General features: G+C 41.3%; 1 protein-coding gene across 1 annotated transcript; it reads left to right on the forward strand.

The window, feature by feature from the left end:
* Window positions 1-53: 53 nt before the first annotated feature.
* LOC136429501 (probable 4-coumarate--CoA ligase 2) lies at window positions 54-17462 on the forward strand. The gene is made up of 12 exons (XM_066419336.1): window positions 54-1470; window positions 5774-5909; window positions 6305-6512; window positions 7324-7430; window positions 7953-8158; window positions 9103-9280; window positions 10647-10818; window positions 11013-11113; window positions 11384-11528; window positions 12566-12648; window positions 13327-13489; window positions 14507-17462. Exons 1-12 carry the CDS (start codon window positions 1454-1456, stop codon window positions 14611-14613), a joined length of 1623 nt encoding a protein of 540 aa, XP_066275433.1. The 5' UTR covers window positions 54-1453; the 3' UTR covers window positions 14614-17462.
* The last annotated feature ends 277 nt before the right edge of the window (window positions 17463-17739 follow it).

The raw sequence follows: 17739 nt of genomic DNA on the forward strand, positions 1-17739 counted from the left end.
TCAGATACTATTCTAAAGATTAGTACATAATTTTGTAGGGTGAACGTCACCTTCATTTTGTGGCTCTAGCGTAAGCCGTTCAGGAGTTAAGCAACATGAAATTTGGCGTGGGCTTAAAAAATCCCCTCCCTGTCTAAATAGGGATAGTTCAAAACGTGGTCCTTCTGATCTTTTTACATAAATTCTGATAATGTACGGGAATTGTTCATGCCTAAACATGCCAAAACATGCCTCTTGCATTGATGAAGCAATGTACGGAAAGCAATCAGCGAAAAAGGTGAAAAGGGAGATTTTACTGAACAAAACATCTTGGGGTCATTTTTGACCCCGTTCAGTCATTTTAGTCGCAAAAATGGGTTCGGGTGTTTGAGGGTTAAATAACCAATTGCACTCCTTCGGGGCTGCCAATTCCTTTGAGGCAGGAAAAATCACCGTGATGGGCGTAGTTGGCCGGGCGGTGAAAGAAGCTTACAGTGCCGAGGGAACCAAACCTGCAGCCCCTGGCTGAGATTACGATGAGCTAAAGGTTAGGTCAAGGACACTTCTAGCGAAGCGGGCGCTTCGACTGTGTACATTTTTGTCCAATTTCGTAATTGGAAACAGGAGGCTCACCTGCGAAGCCGCTACCAATTGAGCTACAGGGACATCCATTAGTACAGATATACTTTCCGACCAGTTGTGTGTTGTGAAATGATATACATTATACATATGGGGGTACAGTAAATCACTTCACAACAGCGAGGAAGAAAGCGAAGAAGAATACTTGGAAGAAATGACGTCAGAACAACAAAACACCGACGATGACGCTACCCGAGCCGACAGAGGAAGCGCCCATCTTATCTGCGGGACTACGTCACCTAACCTAAATGATTCCATGGAAAACGGATTGAAAGAACTGGAACAATATTATTGGTCTTGCATGAAACATAAGCAACAAAGAAAAGGGATGTCTAACACTTCACTAATTTATACTAACTTTTGAGACAACGTATTGCGTAAGAAACAAGCTGAACCAAGATCATGGACTCAAGGACACTTCCTGAAGAAAGTTGAACTTTAAAATCCAGTAGGGGAGGAATATTGTGAAGTGATATACTATACCCCAATATGCATAATGTGCAATCCCTAAGGTGTAATCCCTAACCCGGCTACTACTAACACATGGTTATGATTAAAGCCAGTCTACATCCTGCACTCCACCGACTCAGACGTGTTTACTTGAACCTCCCATATTAGCAAGTAACAATACAACATTGTGAAGCTGTTTGTGAAGCTGTTTGTGTCTTGAAGAATGCAACCTTTATTCTAAGACATTGGAGGGCTGCCACGTCTTGTGTTCGTCGTCTTCAAGTCTTGGGAAGCAGTGTGGCGGCTGTCTTGGACACAACACCAGGCAGCTCAAGGACATTCGTTTATTGCCATCGAGGGTCACTGCGTAACGTTGAGGTCAAGCATGGAAACTACTGCATGGTAAGTTCTCCAGTTTATCGATTTCGTAGCTTCGCTGGATGATATGCAGTAGCTACAAGTTGGGGTGGTTATGTTAAAATCAGGTGTTTGTGGTGCTTAAATGACTGGTATTCTTTACATGTGAATATCTCGTGATGTATCTACCTCGAGCACACACCTTAAGGAAATACGAGGGGTCCACATAAAACGTTTATAGGGGGGTAAAAAGCGTGCGGAACTGTCAGACCTTTTTGAACTATCACCTCCCAAATCGCCCTTAAGCTAAGCACCGTATCAAGGCTACCAAACATTGGCAAAATCCCATTGGGAATATCATATATCATTGTAAACAAAACGTGGCTTTCACTCACACTTGTATGGTTCTCTGCCAAAAAAAATATCAGAAGCAGCAATCAAATGACAACCGCAATCTTGAAACTCCCGGCCTTGAGGTCGAATGCAACTGAAAAATGTCATTTAAACACGCTCGGGAAAACGGCAAAAGGAAGAAAAAATGCGGAAAAACATAACAACGGATAAACAATATCTTCAAGCAGGGGTTTTAACAGTCTGTGACGATTCTTACGAATCGAAGGTTTTTCCTAACATCAGGCGACTGCAGACTACATTTTATTCACTCACAAGACAGACGATCCCAGACAGATACCTTTCTCGGGCCCATCTCTCCAGTCAACTCCCCCGGTAACTGATACCAGACCTTCAACTTCAACTTCGATTACCCCCAAATAACCCCGCGAGGGGCAACGTAGGGGGGGAGGAGGTCCCGAGCTAAGGCGGGCAGGCCTCCAGCCTGCAGCTCACTGGTGCGGAATGACTCAACGGTGGGAGCAGTAACAACCGCGCCAGGCAGGGCGTTCCACTCGGGTATGGTGCGGGTGAAGAATGAATGTTTGTAAGAGTCTGTCCGGGCGTTAAGTGGTTGAAATTTGAGCGTGTGGATCCCCCGGGTGCGCCCCTGAACTGGTTTCAGTAGACTATCTGTACTTATATTGATGTAGATATTGACTAGCTTAATAGTATAGAAAAAGATGAGGCGGGCGTTCCTCCTCCTTTCAGAGAGAAGGGTCCACTGCAGGTCATTGAGCATTTGTGTCACGCTGCTAGTCCGCCGGTAGTCATTCAGAGTCACTCTGGCGGCCCTGCGCTGGACGGCCTCCACCGCCTATATCCCTTTGGTGGTGTACGGGTCCCAGACGGTGGCACTATATTCCAAGTGGGGCCGCACCAGCGCTTTGTAACAAGTGGCCTTGACCCCAGATGGACAATGGGTCAAATTGCGCCGAATGACCCCTAGAACCCTACCGGCTTTGCTACAGGCGTCGTTGATATGGGTGTCCCACCGCAGATCGTCGGACAGTTGTACTCCAAGATAGGGGTGGGACTTGACACCGGTGAGGGCTTCTCCACAGAGGGAGTACTGGGTTAGAATGGGGTGCTTTTTACGGGTGATACGGAGGATGTGGCATTTAGAGTGATTGAACGACATAAGCCAACGATTTTGCCAATCTGTTAGTGCATCAAGATCAGGCTGTAGACCTTGTGCGTCAGAAGGCTTGCTGATGGTTCGATAAATCAATCAATCGTCGGCAAATAATCGAACGTGTGGATCTATGGAGCTGGGGAGGTCGTTAATGTACGGTAGAAACAGCAAAGGGCCTAACCCTGCGGAATTCCAGATGTTCCGCTATCAAAGACAACCCTCTGTGGGTTCTCTCCGTTAGGAAGGCCCTGAGCCAAACCTAAAGAAGGTCAGAAATGCCGTAGTGCTCGACCACATGTTGGCTGACCACTACTGTGTGCAGCTTCTTGACTGGGTTGCGAAGTCCGCCAACAACATGCTCACAAGAAGTACAGTGGATAAAAACAATAAAAACTAGAAAGGCAACATTTGCGGGAGCAAATGCAACATGTTTCGCCCATTTCCCTCCCCTTGCAAAAAGCGACTGTGGCATAGAGGCTAACGTTTGTTGTACGTCTGCTATGTTGGTATTTGAATGAATAATTGAAATTCAATGTGCTTGGTATTTATCCTAGTTAGTTTCGTATTAAAAGAGTAAATAATGTTTACTTCAAGTAAATGTAGGACCGATAATGCAATATGGCGCTGGCATGACACTGTTAATATATGCAAAAAGGTGACCAACAAAACTTCGCCATCAAGCCGACTATCTGGTAACGTTACCACAAACAAAACAAGTTGCAGACGATTGTGTGTGGTGAAGTCTTCGGCGTTTTTAAACAAGTGCGAGTGGTTGCGATGAAAATACTATTTTTTAGTACAACGCTACGCCACACATTTTGTTTAATGCGCTATCGATCAGCGCCGATATTCAAGACTTCCCCACGGCCCGATAGTGTAGACATGTAACAGGGGTTTACGCAAGGAGGTTGAAAATTCTTAGGTTTACGTCATTTTTAACCAAAAACTTTCAACAATCACTCGAAGCAAGGGCCATTTTCATGCACTTCACAACTCTCTATCGTTATTGTTAATGTTATTGTCAACGTCTCGACACGGGATGTTTCCTGAGGTGGGAAACTTTGGACACTTTGTGTGCACTTTTGTGCGCACTGCACTGGTGTCCAATCCTGGAGACACGGGTAGAAAATTAGTGTACATAGCGTGGAAATGTCAGGTTTCACCATAGTGTCCAAGCTTGCAAACTTGTGGAAATCTTTGTTTCCATGCAGTGTTAAAATAAGAAAAAAACCGTGTGTGTCAAAAAATACCACCAGAAAAGCTTTGAACCTTGTCAATTGCACTTAACTTCAGTAGGACACAACAATAACAACACAAGGATGGGAGCCATGGAGTAGTGAGTTGTGCCTGCACCAGTAGTGCCCCTAATTAAATTGACTATTTCAACCAATCAGGTTGAGCTTGATAAATTTGCGCTCTCTCATTGGCTGACCGAATTAGTCCACCCGGCCAGATGAATAAAGATGTGACCTATAGGTCAGTGACCCCATATGAGGAAAGTGCGAATGGGATTCTTTAAATATTTGTTCAATGTACCACCATAGCAAATTTCAGGTCATTTGGATGTATTTCCAGAGCACAGGAGGCCAAAATGTACATTTTGGTCAGAAAAACCTCAATAGAATCACTTTCAAGGTCAATATCAAGTTACGAGAATATTCGTCAAACAATGACTTAGATAGAAGGTAGAGAAACATACCTCCAAATTTTCGACGTCTAGTCTGTACGTCTTGTTCACGGAATGACCTAGTCTCGCGAGAACACGAGACTAGGCCGAGACTTGTGAAGATCGTCCTGCCTCCCCCACCTCCTTGCGGAGTAGGGGTAAGTAGAATCACCAACGGCCCAATCCCGGACATCACAGAAATCATAGACCTTGAGTCACGTAATTCCCACAGGAAGATTAAAGAGGCAGTACACATCCAGTTGGAACGTGCTGGGATGAACCGTACCGGAGGTTGGGAGCTAGGTCATTCCGTGAACAAGACGTACAGACTAGACGTCGAAAATTTGGAGGTATGTTTCTCTACCTTCTATCTAAGTCATTGTTTGACGAATATTCTCGTAACTTGATTATATACGTGACTAATGAACCTCTTCAAGGTCAATATCGAAAAAATTAAAAAAAAGTCTCCCAGGGTATTTACCCACTCTACCTGTATACCAAATTTCAGCTCAGTTGGTGCAGGGACGACCGAGCTGAGTCGATTACAAGATTTGACAGGAGAAAGAAACCATACGAACACAATATGTTGCGCCCAACAATATGTTGGGCTCAACATAAAAAACACCAACTGTTAATTCAGCTAAAGTTCAGTCCTCAACCAACTCATCAACTTAACCAGCTTGACTGTCCTACTTCTTGTAATATTCCAGTCCTTGGGATAACTTGACAGTCGAACTGTTCACACAACGGACGGTCTCCACCAACCAAGGCAGTTAGCACGATGCCACGGGTCCCCCGCTCGCTCCTGCCCTCAGGTCCTGGCTCTGACCTCCGTCACAAACACAGCATAGCGTCCGCTAGCTGCCCGCAAGACCGCCCTCGGCCTTGAATTCCAGCTGCCAACAATAAAGAATCCCCTTCTTCACACTTACAGCTCTAGGCTTAGCTCAACACAGACACCCTTCTCGGGCCCATCTCTCCAGTCAACTCCCCAGGTAACTGATACCAGACCTCTCCCCAGCCAAAGCCATCTATGCCCCCTAGGCTTCTGGGTCATTCCATTATCTGGTGTCGGGGTCGACACCTATCATGACACAGTCATCCTCAGCCCTTGGCGATTAAACAGTCTTATTCTTTCTTTTTTTCTTCTTCTTGAGGTCAAGAAGTTTCTCAAGCGTGGAAAATACGGGTATACAGAAGAGCAGGTTTCCTGACGTCAACATTCCTGGGAACGAGACCTTGACCCAGTACGTCACACAGCACTTCGGTGACTATGGGAACGACGTGGCGATCGTAAGCATCTTACACATTACTGTATAGCTTACATCTATTCCCGGACGGTACACGTATGTATTTGTGCCCAGTTGTTAACCGCACTTTTAGTGTACTAGACGGTAAAACGCATCGAGGTATAGGATAATTTCTAATGGGTACCCGAATTTCAAGGTGTATTGTCGATTATTTCTATATAGACCCATATAGGTCGACATACTTTTTGTATTGTTTTCCCCATGATATCGATGTTTGTTTGCATGTAATGGTTTTGTGTGAAGCTTGATGGGAAAATGTCTAAGGTGGAGTTTTTTTTGTAGATAAGACAGTTTGTTCCCAGACAAAAAAAAGAAATAAACGATAGGGCTATACAAATACAAATACAGAATTCTTATCATGCCTACGCTGTATTTTAGATAAACGGGGTCACCGGGGAGTCATACACTTATCACGAGCTGCAAGACTTGATCCGACGCTTCGGCAGCGCCCTCACGCGGATGGGATTTAAACAGCATGACGTGTTGGCTGTCTTCAGTCCGAATGTGACAGAATACGCCATAGCGTTTTTCGGGGCAGCGTCAGTAGGTGGTGTTGTGACGACTGTGAACCCAACATTTACAGCAGGTAGTTGACGACATTCAGTAATGGTTTCTGTCCATACAAAGGCGACATATCCCCTGTCCAACTGACTCAATCACTCACTCACTCACTCACTCACTCACTCACTCACTCACTCACTCACTCACTCAGTAACAGTCAATCTCTCACTCGCTCAGTGACTCTGTACTGCTAAGAAATCAAACTTGTTCTACTAAGAGATCAAACCCCACTCTCTCACTCACTCTCTCACTCGCTCACTCACTCACACACTCATTCACTCTCACTCACCCACTCACTCACTCACTCACTCACCCACTCACTCACTCACTCACTCACTCACACACTCATTCTCACTCACCCACTCACTCACTCATTCACTCTCACTCACTCACTCACTCACTCATTCACTCACTCACTCACTCATTCACTCATTCACTCTCACTCACTCGCTCACTCACTCATTCACCTTCACTCACTCACTCACTCACACACACACAAACTCACTCACTCGCTCACTCACTCACTCACTCACTCACTCGCTCGCTCACTCACTCACTCACTCACTCACTCATTCACTCTCACTCACTCACTCACTAACTCACTAACTCATTCACACACAAACTCACTCACTCGCTCACTCACTCACTCACTCACTCACTCATAATTTTGCTCGTTCTGCTAAGAAATCAAACCCCCTGGATATAACGTCATCTTCCATGCTATCCAGTTAACTTTTTCAAAAAGACATTTGAGAAATGAAACAAAATCAATGTGATTTTCTTTATTGCATTTATTTATCAATATATATTTATTTTATCTTTTAAACTCCCGGCAGACGAGCTGACGTTCCAGTTACAACATTCCAATGCCCAATACGTCATCACCGTAGCAGAGGTGGCGGAAACTGTCAAAGCAGCCAAACGCAACTGTCCAAACGTGAAAGTGAGTATTGGATACATACATGCAATTCTGAAATAGTAACCTGCCTCTGCTCGGTCGTAAGGGTCATCTGGGAAATTTCTTGCAAAAGTCGTGTATGTGTGGTGAAAAATTCATGTCTTGTTATTGAGTGGAAATTGATTTCTGTCAGAGGTTGGTTTCGTCAGAGCCAGCTTGCAGGAAAAAAACACAGTGGAAAGAAATGAAGAAAGACTGAATGCAGCCAGAGGTTGTTTCCACAACTACCTGAGCTGCAGAACACAGTGGATCATCGCCAAATGTCTAATATACGACATCAAAGTCTCAGGACAGTCTACGATGTGGCTGCTCTAGATCTGTTACCGATGAACTGTAATATATTTACAGAATGACCCAAGGTGCATAGCATGACAATATAACTGTAGCTGACGAGTTCAAAATTGAAAAGAATAGCATATTTCGGAATACATCTTAATTAAGAAAACTAGACCCATTTTCTGATATCATACAAAAATAATTTTCATTTTCAACTTTCTAATAATTCAGGAAATCTTCGTTATCGGAGGTGACGTGCCAGGCTGCCGGTCCTTCTCCGAACTCCTTAAAGACGACGGCTCGGCCTTCCCCGATAACGTCTCGGTGGACGTGAAGGAGGACGTGGCAGTGCTGCCGTACTCCAGCGGAACTACAGGCTTGCCGAAAGGGGTCGTTCTCACCAACAACAACATCGTCGCGAATCTCAGACAAACCATGTATGATTTAAGAATTACTGATAGATAAGCTTTATTGTACGTTCATACCCCACAGAGCTAAGTGCAGGTATACAGGTCTGAAAGTTGCAATTAAATACACCCTGATAAATGACCTGCTATGCTGTCCCTACGGCTGACTATGCTATGGGAAAGAGTGAGTGAGTGAACGACACTGACGGGACTTTTACTAGTAAGTAGTTTTTGAATATGATTTATATTTGGTCACCTAGTACCTAAACTTAAATTCTATCCTTTTCGTATCTTGCAAGGGCGTGCAACAACAACTGGTGATATCTGCCGTTTTGGTGTCCTTGTACTTGCCATTTTAAACTGGAGTTCACCATGTTGGTGTCCTAGTACTTACAGCTTTTTATTTACCGATTATAACTGTTTTGGTATTTGTGCTATATTCATGTCCTAGTACATACTGTTATTAAAGTTAAACATACTGTTCAAGAACATCAGCATACTATTCGATACATTTTCTGTACTGCTAGTCAGGAAATAGATCGGATATTTAAAATTACTAGATATTAGAAATACTAGAAGTTCAATTGCCAGGTATGTAAGTCACCGTACATTGTAACATTTAGTTACTGGACTATGACAACAGTAGCTAATTGAACTATTAGCATACAACCTTGTCTTGAATTAATCTTCTTTTGAAGACTACGTCAAGGCATCCTAAATGGTCTTAATCTCAGTGACATTTCTATTCAGACTTTTGGTATAAAAGAGTTTTCCCAGTCACATCGATAGTCACTGACGAAAGACAGCGGATGCTGTCTGAAACGTCTGACTGTTTCAACATTTTATCCAGTTGCTCAACTAACTATTTTTGGCGTATCTTACTACCTGGATGTCTAACCTTCATCAACGTACCATACATTGTACCTGTTACAATTGTCACGCAATTTAAATCTCTGATTCTTATTATATCACAGAATCAAGGGACTGATAGAATTTGACCGCCAGGAAGACTGCATGATCGCGGGGTTGCCGTTCTTCCACATCTACGGCTTGGCTACCCAGCTGTTCAGCTCTTTACGACAGGGGGTCAAGATCGTCACCATTCCACGGTTTGAGCCGGAACTCTACCTGCGTGTTATTCAAGACTATAAGGTTAGTAGTGGTTTTCTTTTGAATATCATCGAAACAATGACGAAGTTCCTTTTCAAATTGACACACATATACCTGTACGTATAACTTTTTTTTACTTTTATATCACCAACAACGGGAATTACGTAATTCCTGTTGTTGATAAAAGTGAAAAAAAAAGTTATATGTATAGGCGCATCCCTAAACAATGTTATAGTAGTCAAATACGGGTGAATAACGCTGTCTCATATAGTTGTGAGAGTCTTTTCAGGGATGATGTATTTGATTTTCACAACAACACCAATTGTTTTAGCAACTTTTTACTTGTAGCAGAGAAAGACTTTCCAGTTTAATTTCCAGTTTATTTGTTCATCTATTATTACCCCCAAATATTGGTCGGTTTCTCTTTTCTATTAGGAACATTCTGTAAAAACATTTTGGCCTTATTGATATAATGATTTTTATTTTTACAACAGAAAAATAATACAATTTGTCTTTGTAGAATCTGTTGGCAACGTATTTGCTTCAAACCATGTACTTTACACATATCTTGATTAGCCAGATCAGAGAATCAAAGTTTTTGTGGGAAAGGAATATATAGGTGTCATCGGCAAAGAGCATAGAACAAAGTATTATTATGTTATGTTGCGAACCAAGTGCACAGAATAAATGTGTGTACTTCGTAAGACCGGGTCAAGTGTGACGTTACAGATCAGGTGAGCATAACTAAAGCGTGAACTTCGTATATCATGTTTCTTTTTGAGCTCCAGTGCAATCTTATATACCCCTCGAGATATGACGAGTGCCCACCAGGAGCTTGCCTGATGCCCGACCGTCGTTCGCGGGGCATTCGGCAGGGACCCTACAACTGCCCCACCTGGATATGATAAGAACGCAGTACCCTGTCGGACCCCACAGGGGTCACTACAAGGCACCGTCAGAGCAATTGACGGGTACCTGCCGGAGACCTACCAATGAAGGTGACCAAATTTCACAAAAATGCCACCGAGTGCCAGCCGGAGCACCCCGGGACCCCTGCAGGGCAGTGTGAGGGAAACTTTTAATTGTGACCACGACAGCCGGTGCCCCCGAGACGTCAGAGCCCAGCCGGGGCTACATCCCCGACGGGCACCGGCGCAATTGTGACCGTAGCAATACTAGAAAGATGTGTCGACCAATGATTCCAGATGCTGTGAGTCCCTTTGAATCTACAACTTCTTTTAATGTTGCCATCTTACGATACATACTATCACAAAGTGACAGAACGAGAGGACAGGTCTAAATTAATCGGGTCAAAATCCCCTTATTGGTGTTTAACCATCTCCCCATCCCAACAGAGATGATTTTTTTATGCTTCGTCAACAATCTCTTTTTTTGGCCCAACACACAGGTGAATAGGGTGATGCTGGCTCCTCCAATAGCTCTGTTTCTGTCGAAGCACCCGATGGTGGACCAGTATGACCTGTCACATGTGAAGGACATCATGTGCTCTGCTGCACCGATGGGCATAAACCTGACCATGGCCCTGAGAGATAGAATGAAACCTCAGACTCTGAGACAAGGTATCGTGCGACATGTCATTTCGATTTTTTTTGTTTGTTTCATTATTCAGTGATTAGCCCAAATTGCACATGCGCGTCTTTATAAGAGGAATGTTTCATGATGTCTAGTTACATTCCATATGTGCGTCACATTGAGCATCGAAGTCATAATGCTTAGGAGAATGGTCCCATCGTTGTTGTTTTTTTCCTGCTAGGATACGGAATGACAGAGACTAGCCCCGTCATTAACGGTGGTGTGGAAGATGAGTTCGTGCCTGGGTCAGTCGGTGTCATCATACCCAACACGGAGATTAAGGTAAGGACCTTAATTACGATCAATATTGTATAATAATGTGATTTTTGTCATATCATTAAAAGTGATATCAAAGCTTTATTGCCAAATTGTGGGTAAGGTCATAGGTTTAAGCTCTCCAGTAGTAAACAAACATCCAAGTCAAAATTTTACAAAAATTCTTCGACAATAAACTGTTTACAAATGTCTGACCTTAAACTTTAACCTTAGACTGCGCATACGCACTCAGCCCTGTGAAATGACTTATTATGATAACCCCTTTCCTTTCAACAGGTGATCCATACAGAGACTGGAGAAGCTCTTGGTGAGGGAGAAGACGGAGAAATCTGTGTCCGGGGACCGCAGGTGATGAAGGGTTACCTGAACAACCCAGAGGCGACGGCCGGGTGCATTGATGGCGGCGGTTGGTTCCATACAGGTCAGTTTTTAGCCTCTAACAGGCTCCGCAGGTCGGTGGAAAACTAGCAGGAATTGGCCAAATAGACGGTTCCACACAGGTTAGTTAGAGCCCGGCCACGTTCGTCTTACGATCTTCAAGTCGTACGATTTGTTTATTTGTTTATTTGAAGGATCTCCATCAGTGAGTACATCATACATACTACACTATTCTTCCTGGAGTCATAATGACACATTACATTATTTTCTATATACAATAACACTAGAGCACTTGCTAGACCTAACACATGTATCTACATTAACAATAACACTAGAGAACTTGCAATAACATTGAAACATAACAAAACTATATGCAAGTGTGTAAAGTCATCCAGCTACCACAAATACATCAAGGGCCTGTTTGCGTTCGTTTTTTGTTAGTCTATCCTTCAGTGATGTGTACGATCGCAAACTGAGCGCATTCATGGGATAGCTATAGCTGTGCATGTGCCGCACAGAATTTAGCTGTTTTGTTGCTGAATATGTTATCTTAGATCATTGTCGGTGGTTGTTGGTTTTACCATAGCACATGCTTTCACATTAGGAAAAATACCGAAAATAATGATTAAACCAACTGGATCATAACTGTTACGCTATATCAAAATGTACTCTATCCCTTATTGTATTGTATTAGTAATTAGGATGCTATATCAAAATGGATGCTAGCCCTTATTGAATTGTATTATTAATTAGGATGTTAAGTTTTATTCTATACTTTTACTTTGTATTATGTTTACGAATTCTTGCCATACTTTGTACCATGTACAATTGTCGTGCAATAAAGTTCTTATGTAAAAACCGTACGACATGAAAATCGTACAAAGTCCTATGACGAATGTGCCCTAAACTTAAATGGTCGCCAATTGTAAAATTACATTTGTAAGATCGCTATCCAAAATATCGAAAATGAAGTACTTAAACGGCAGTTTAGGGAAAGGAAAGTAAAGCCCTTATAAAAAGAAAAGATTTGATTTTGTTCACGTTTATATCAACCTGTTCTAACATTACGTTATTCTGTAGGTGACATCGGACATTATGACGACAAGGGATACTTCTTCATCGTAGCTCGTCTTAATGAGCTGATCAAGTATAAAGGCCTGCAGGTATATTGTATTTCATTCATCTGCTTCTGTCTCTGATATATGTTCAAGCAAAAACTGTCACTATTTTTAACAATATAAAAGATAAAGTGAACTATCTGGGATTGGGTATTCGTTTTTGGCATAATATGCTTAACACCTAATTCGATTACGAATGCAATAGTGTTCCTTTTTATTTCTAAAACATCAAAATACTAATTGAATGCTGCGGGATCATTGATGGCATGCAGTAGATAACAAAATGTGTGGCAAATTAAGAATTATCAATATTCCCAACCATAGAAATATAATGTGAATATAAAGAATAGTGGCTATTAGATTTCAATCCATCACTTCCATCAACTTTACATTATATTAGAGAAGATTAGGGGTTTTGTTATTGTCAGTATTGATTTGAACAGCTATGCATCTGCCTATAGACTGTCTTTTTGCCTGATATTATAGAGATGAAATAAATGGAGGCAGCTATTTGCATTCCAGTATCTGTATCTGCAACAGTGAGCCGTACCTCAAATTTCTTTAGGCATCTTCTGGCACTCTTATATAACCTTTATTAAACAGTTATATCTTAAAGAAGAATACCTATATAAATGCAAAATGCTTTGTACACTTGAGCTACGTTACTTTAGAATGCAAATGACGATGAAAGCTGTCATTGAGGCCCATTTTTCTATATTGCAGGTGAAACCTCCGGATCTAGAGGCCGTTCTGCTGGGGCATCCCGGGGTTCAGGACGTGGCGGTTATCGGAGTGCCGGACGAGCGGGCGGGGGAAGTACCCAAGGCGTTCGTCGTCAAGAAGACAGATGGCGTCACGGAGAAGGAGATCGTAGACTATGTGGCAGGTGCTTCAAACCTTTGAAACCTTTATTCGTTTAGATTAACATGGCAGAAATACACACAATTGATACAATAAACATGTACTCCGGAATTGCGTTGACCTTACAAATCAAATCTATTCCCATGATATAAGCACGTGGGTGAAAACTATAACCATTAAATACAACAATAGGGTATAGAAGATTCTTTTTGCACAAACAGGTAATCTCAAACGTTTCGATATCTATCAGATACTTTCTTCAGAGCTTCTGACTGGAGTACTGCTTCTCACCGCTATAAGTAGCCGATGTAGGTGGCGCTGTTGCGGTGAGAACACCGCGGTCCCAAATGTAGATAAGCTTGTATCCCCCCTCCTCTCGGTTCATCACCGGTGTTGTCTTCCTTATCCAGATGGCTTCCTTACTCCAACGGGTACGTCTGTTATCCTCTATGTCGATTACCATGGCCCCCTCTCAGTCAATGACGCAGTTTGGGACAGTGTTCTCGCTGCAAAAGCGCCACCTACATCGGCTACTTATAGCGGTGAGAAGCAGCACTCCTGTCAGAAGCTCTGAAGAAGGTGTCTGACAGACACCGAAACGTTTGAGATTACCTGGTTGTGTAAAAAGAATCTCCTATACCTTATATTCTAGAAACCTGATGAAATCATCTTCGGAACACAACAACACTATGACACAGCCTACATTTGTCTGTTGTACAGAAGGATAGTGTAGGTGCTGTTAGGACCATGTCACACACGTTTATACGACAAGTTTGCGACCTCTTTAATGCAATCTTAAGATAGCTAGTATAAAATCATTTATTTGTAGTCTACACATTTTCTAAGTACTGCATATCAGTGCAAATATGAAGCCCCCTAGGCGTTAATTAAAACACGTTTCACCCCCCACCATAAAAGGTACGTGGGCGCTGTGATTTTTACTCTCGAAAATGTGCAAAAGCTTATTGGCTTGAACCAATGGCGAATTTATTTTAATTGACGCACCGACATAGCGTTTTCTCATGTTAATTATTTATTTCAGGTAAAGTGGCACCATTCAAGAAGTTGCGGGGTGGAGTTGAATTCGTGAAGGAAATTCCAAAGTCTGCCAGTGGAAAGATCTTGCGGAGGACTCTCAAGGACAAGTAATGAAATAAATCATCATCATCATATAGCTAAAGGACGTTAACCAATGAGACAGCTCCATTCTGTCATAACCAGCGGTTATTACTAAATCATCATCATCATATAGCTAAAGGACGTTAACCAATGAGACAGCTCCATTCTGTCATAACCAGCGGTTATTACTACAGTAACTACATATTTATCTTCTTCAAAACCTTAAACATAAATTAAAAAACCTTATATATGTTTCTGTTTGTTTGTTTGTTTGTTTGTTTGTTTGTTGACATATTCCATACAATACTTTTTGTGTACTATAAGTGAACCAGTTCCAGAAATTGTTTCACTCATTTGTTAGTTTCATATATCATCATTGCGTTATGATAATAATAACTTTATTGCAAATTCAAGCCCGAAGGCTAATTGTAAGAATACAAACAAATGACTACCATCCAAATTGTCACAATTTGCCGTTGATACAAACTTTTTCTGAAACCGTTCCTTAAAACACTGGAAGCGTTGTGTTTAGATTTGAAAAATTTCTCCAAAATTTCCGGTCTTGTTCCTAATTTTGATAAACGTGTTATTGTAAGACTAGGCCCGTTAAAACAAACAGACTTTCTACTTCCTTGCACTTTTCCGGTAAAGTGGGCAGATGGCCCAGTAGATCTTTTGGGGATGCATATTCCAAAAATACTCCACAACATTGATTACTGATAATTTCAATAAAAAGCTACAAGTATATAAGATAATTCAACCCTGGAAGGGGAAGACCCTTACCTTGTACGGTAAAGTGACACTGATAAATACTCTGGTTGTTTCGCAATTTACCTACCTTTTCATGTCACTGCCATCACCAGATGTTGAGTTTTTCCAAAATTATGTGAGAACGAACTTTGCCTTTCTTTGGTCTGGGAGGCCAGAACGGATAAAAATGAAAATTGTGTACAACATGTATGAATTCGGGGGGCTGAAACTTGTAAACCTGGAGTCCTTTAATTTGGCACTAAAGGCTGCCTGGGTACCTAGAATTTATTTGAATGATAAGTGGTTTTGCAGGAAAATACTGAATCAGAATGTGATCTTTAGATATCACATCTTCCCTTTCCTACAACATACAGAAGCACATTTTCACAATATCGTCTCCAAACAAAAATGTCCAGCGATAAATTTATTTATGCAACAAGTCATGTTGGCCTGGTTAAAAGTACAAATGAAACCACCAGACAGCAAAATGAATGTCATGAACCAATTCTTGTGGTTGGATTCAAATATATTGATTGATGGTTTGCCACTTATATGGGAACGGCTTATGCAAAAGAAAGTCCTCTTTGTTTATGATTTAATGGAAAATGATGGAACATTGTGTATATACCAGTCATTTATAGATAAATATGATAAAATTTATAATGAAAACACTTATACACAACTATTATCATGTATTCCACATAAGTGGAAAAAATGATTCAAGGTACACCCAGGGTGCCGTTAGTAAATCGGCCCGAAATAAGAATTGTGAACTGGTTAAAAGCACAAAAGATTAATAAGGATATTTATCGCTTTTATTTAGTTCAAAGGAATTTAGTTGAATTTAAGTGCAAGGCTCAACTGTACTGGGGAAAAACATTTAATAGATATGTAGAGTGGGATACAGTCTATAGTCTTATTTATACAACAACCATTGATCCATATGCTAGGTCTTTCCAATTTAAACTTTTACTAGCTTTCTTGCCATCAATAGAAAATTGTTTGACTGGAAAATACTAGACAGCAAACTATGCTCATACTGTGAAAATGAAGATGAGACCAGTTCTCATCTCTTTGGACAATTAGCAAAATTCTGGAACGATACTGAACACTGGATCAGCCAACAAGTTAACTTTCCGGTTAGATTGAGCCTGCAAAATGTTATATTTGATGTCCTTGGGAAATGCCCACCTATTCTAAATGCACTTATACTACTTGCAAAAATGTATATATTTCGAAGAAGAGACTCCAAAGTAGTTTCTTTAAAAGGATTTGTTGATTTTGTTAGAACCTGTTGTAAGTTGGAATTCATTATAGCACAGAAATGTCAAAAGGTTAAAAAAACATTTTGGGAAATGGGGAGCATTACACAATTATCTTGTTTGTTTGTTTGTTTGTTTTATTGAGATCTCCATTAGTGTTCAATTATTACAATCTTACACTATTCTACATGGAGTCCATTCACTTTGATACATTAAAATCAAAATACAAGAAGAAAACATATACAAATGATGGACAGTCATAACCAAGATCAAATTTGATACAAGACATCTACGATTGACAGACAGTAATGAACAAAATCAAATGAGATGCAATAAAAAGAGCGCGAGGGGTCAGAGGTCAACTTGAAATACATTTGTTCATACATTCAGCTACCACCAGTGCTGTAATGGCTTATTTTTGTACTTAAGTGTGATCAGTCTTTCTTTGAGGAATGTTTTGAACAGTGAAGGTGCGGAATGTTTTTATGTGTTGTGGAAAGGTGTTATATGATTTGATACATCTGTACAGAAAGGTTCTGGTAGCTGAGGTGGTTTTGGGTTTTGGCAGTTTGAAACCCCCTCTCTGGGCAAGACGGGTGCTGTGTTGATGTGTGTTGTCAATTCTCTGTAACCTTTTATAGATAGCTTCTTGTTTTTTGGCCGCCTGAAGTTTGTGAAACATGGCGAGAGTGCTTGTGTATAGTCTTACGTTAACTTTGGGCCAATTCAACCTCCTGTGCATGTCATCTATGTTGTAGTCATACTTAGCATTTAGGACAAGTCTAGCTGCCTTGTTTTGTAGAATCTGTAGTTTATTCAAGTAAGATTGAGAACTAGCTGACAAAAGGCAAGAACAGTAATCCATGTGACTTATTTAATTAGGACAAGTGATTGTGCGACTGTTTTTAACGTGTCGCTCGTGAGGTAGTCACGAGATCTTGCTAGTGTTAATTAGGAAACACGTTTTGCAAACTGTTCTGGAATATTATTTAGATTTTGTCTTTACACCGTCTACGTTTTATGTATACCTTTGTTTTCCTACTACAAGTACTGTATTATACTTGAAATGCAATAAAAAAAGATTAAAAAAGAAATGAAATGATTGTAATGATAAGGTATAGTGCACGGTGATGAAATAAGCACA

Source organism: Branchiostoma lanceolatum, chromosome 1 (assembly GCF_035083965.1).
Source record: "Branchiostoma lanceolatum isolate klBraLanc5 chromosome 1, klBraLanc5.hap2, whole genome shotgun sequence".
NCBI classification, from domain to species: Eukaryota; Metazoa; Chordata; class Leptocardii; order Amphioxiformes; family Branchiostomatidae; genus Branchiostoma; species Branchiostoma lanceolatum.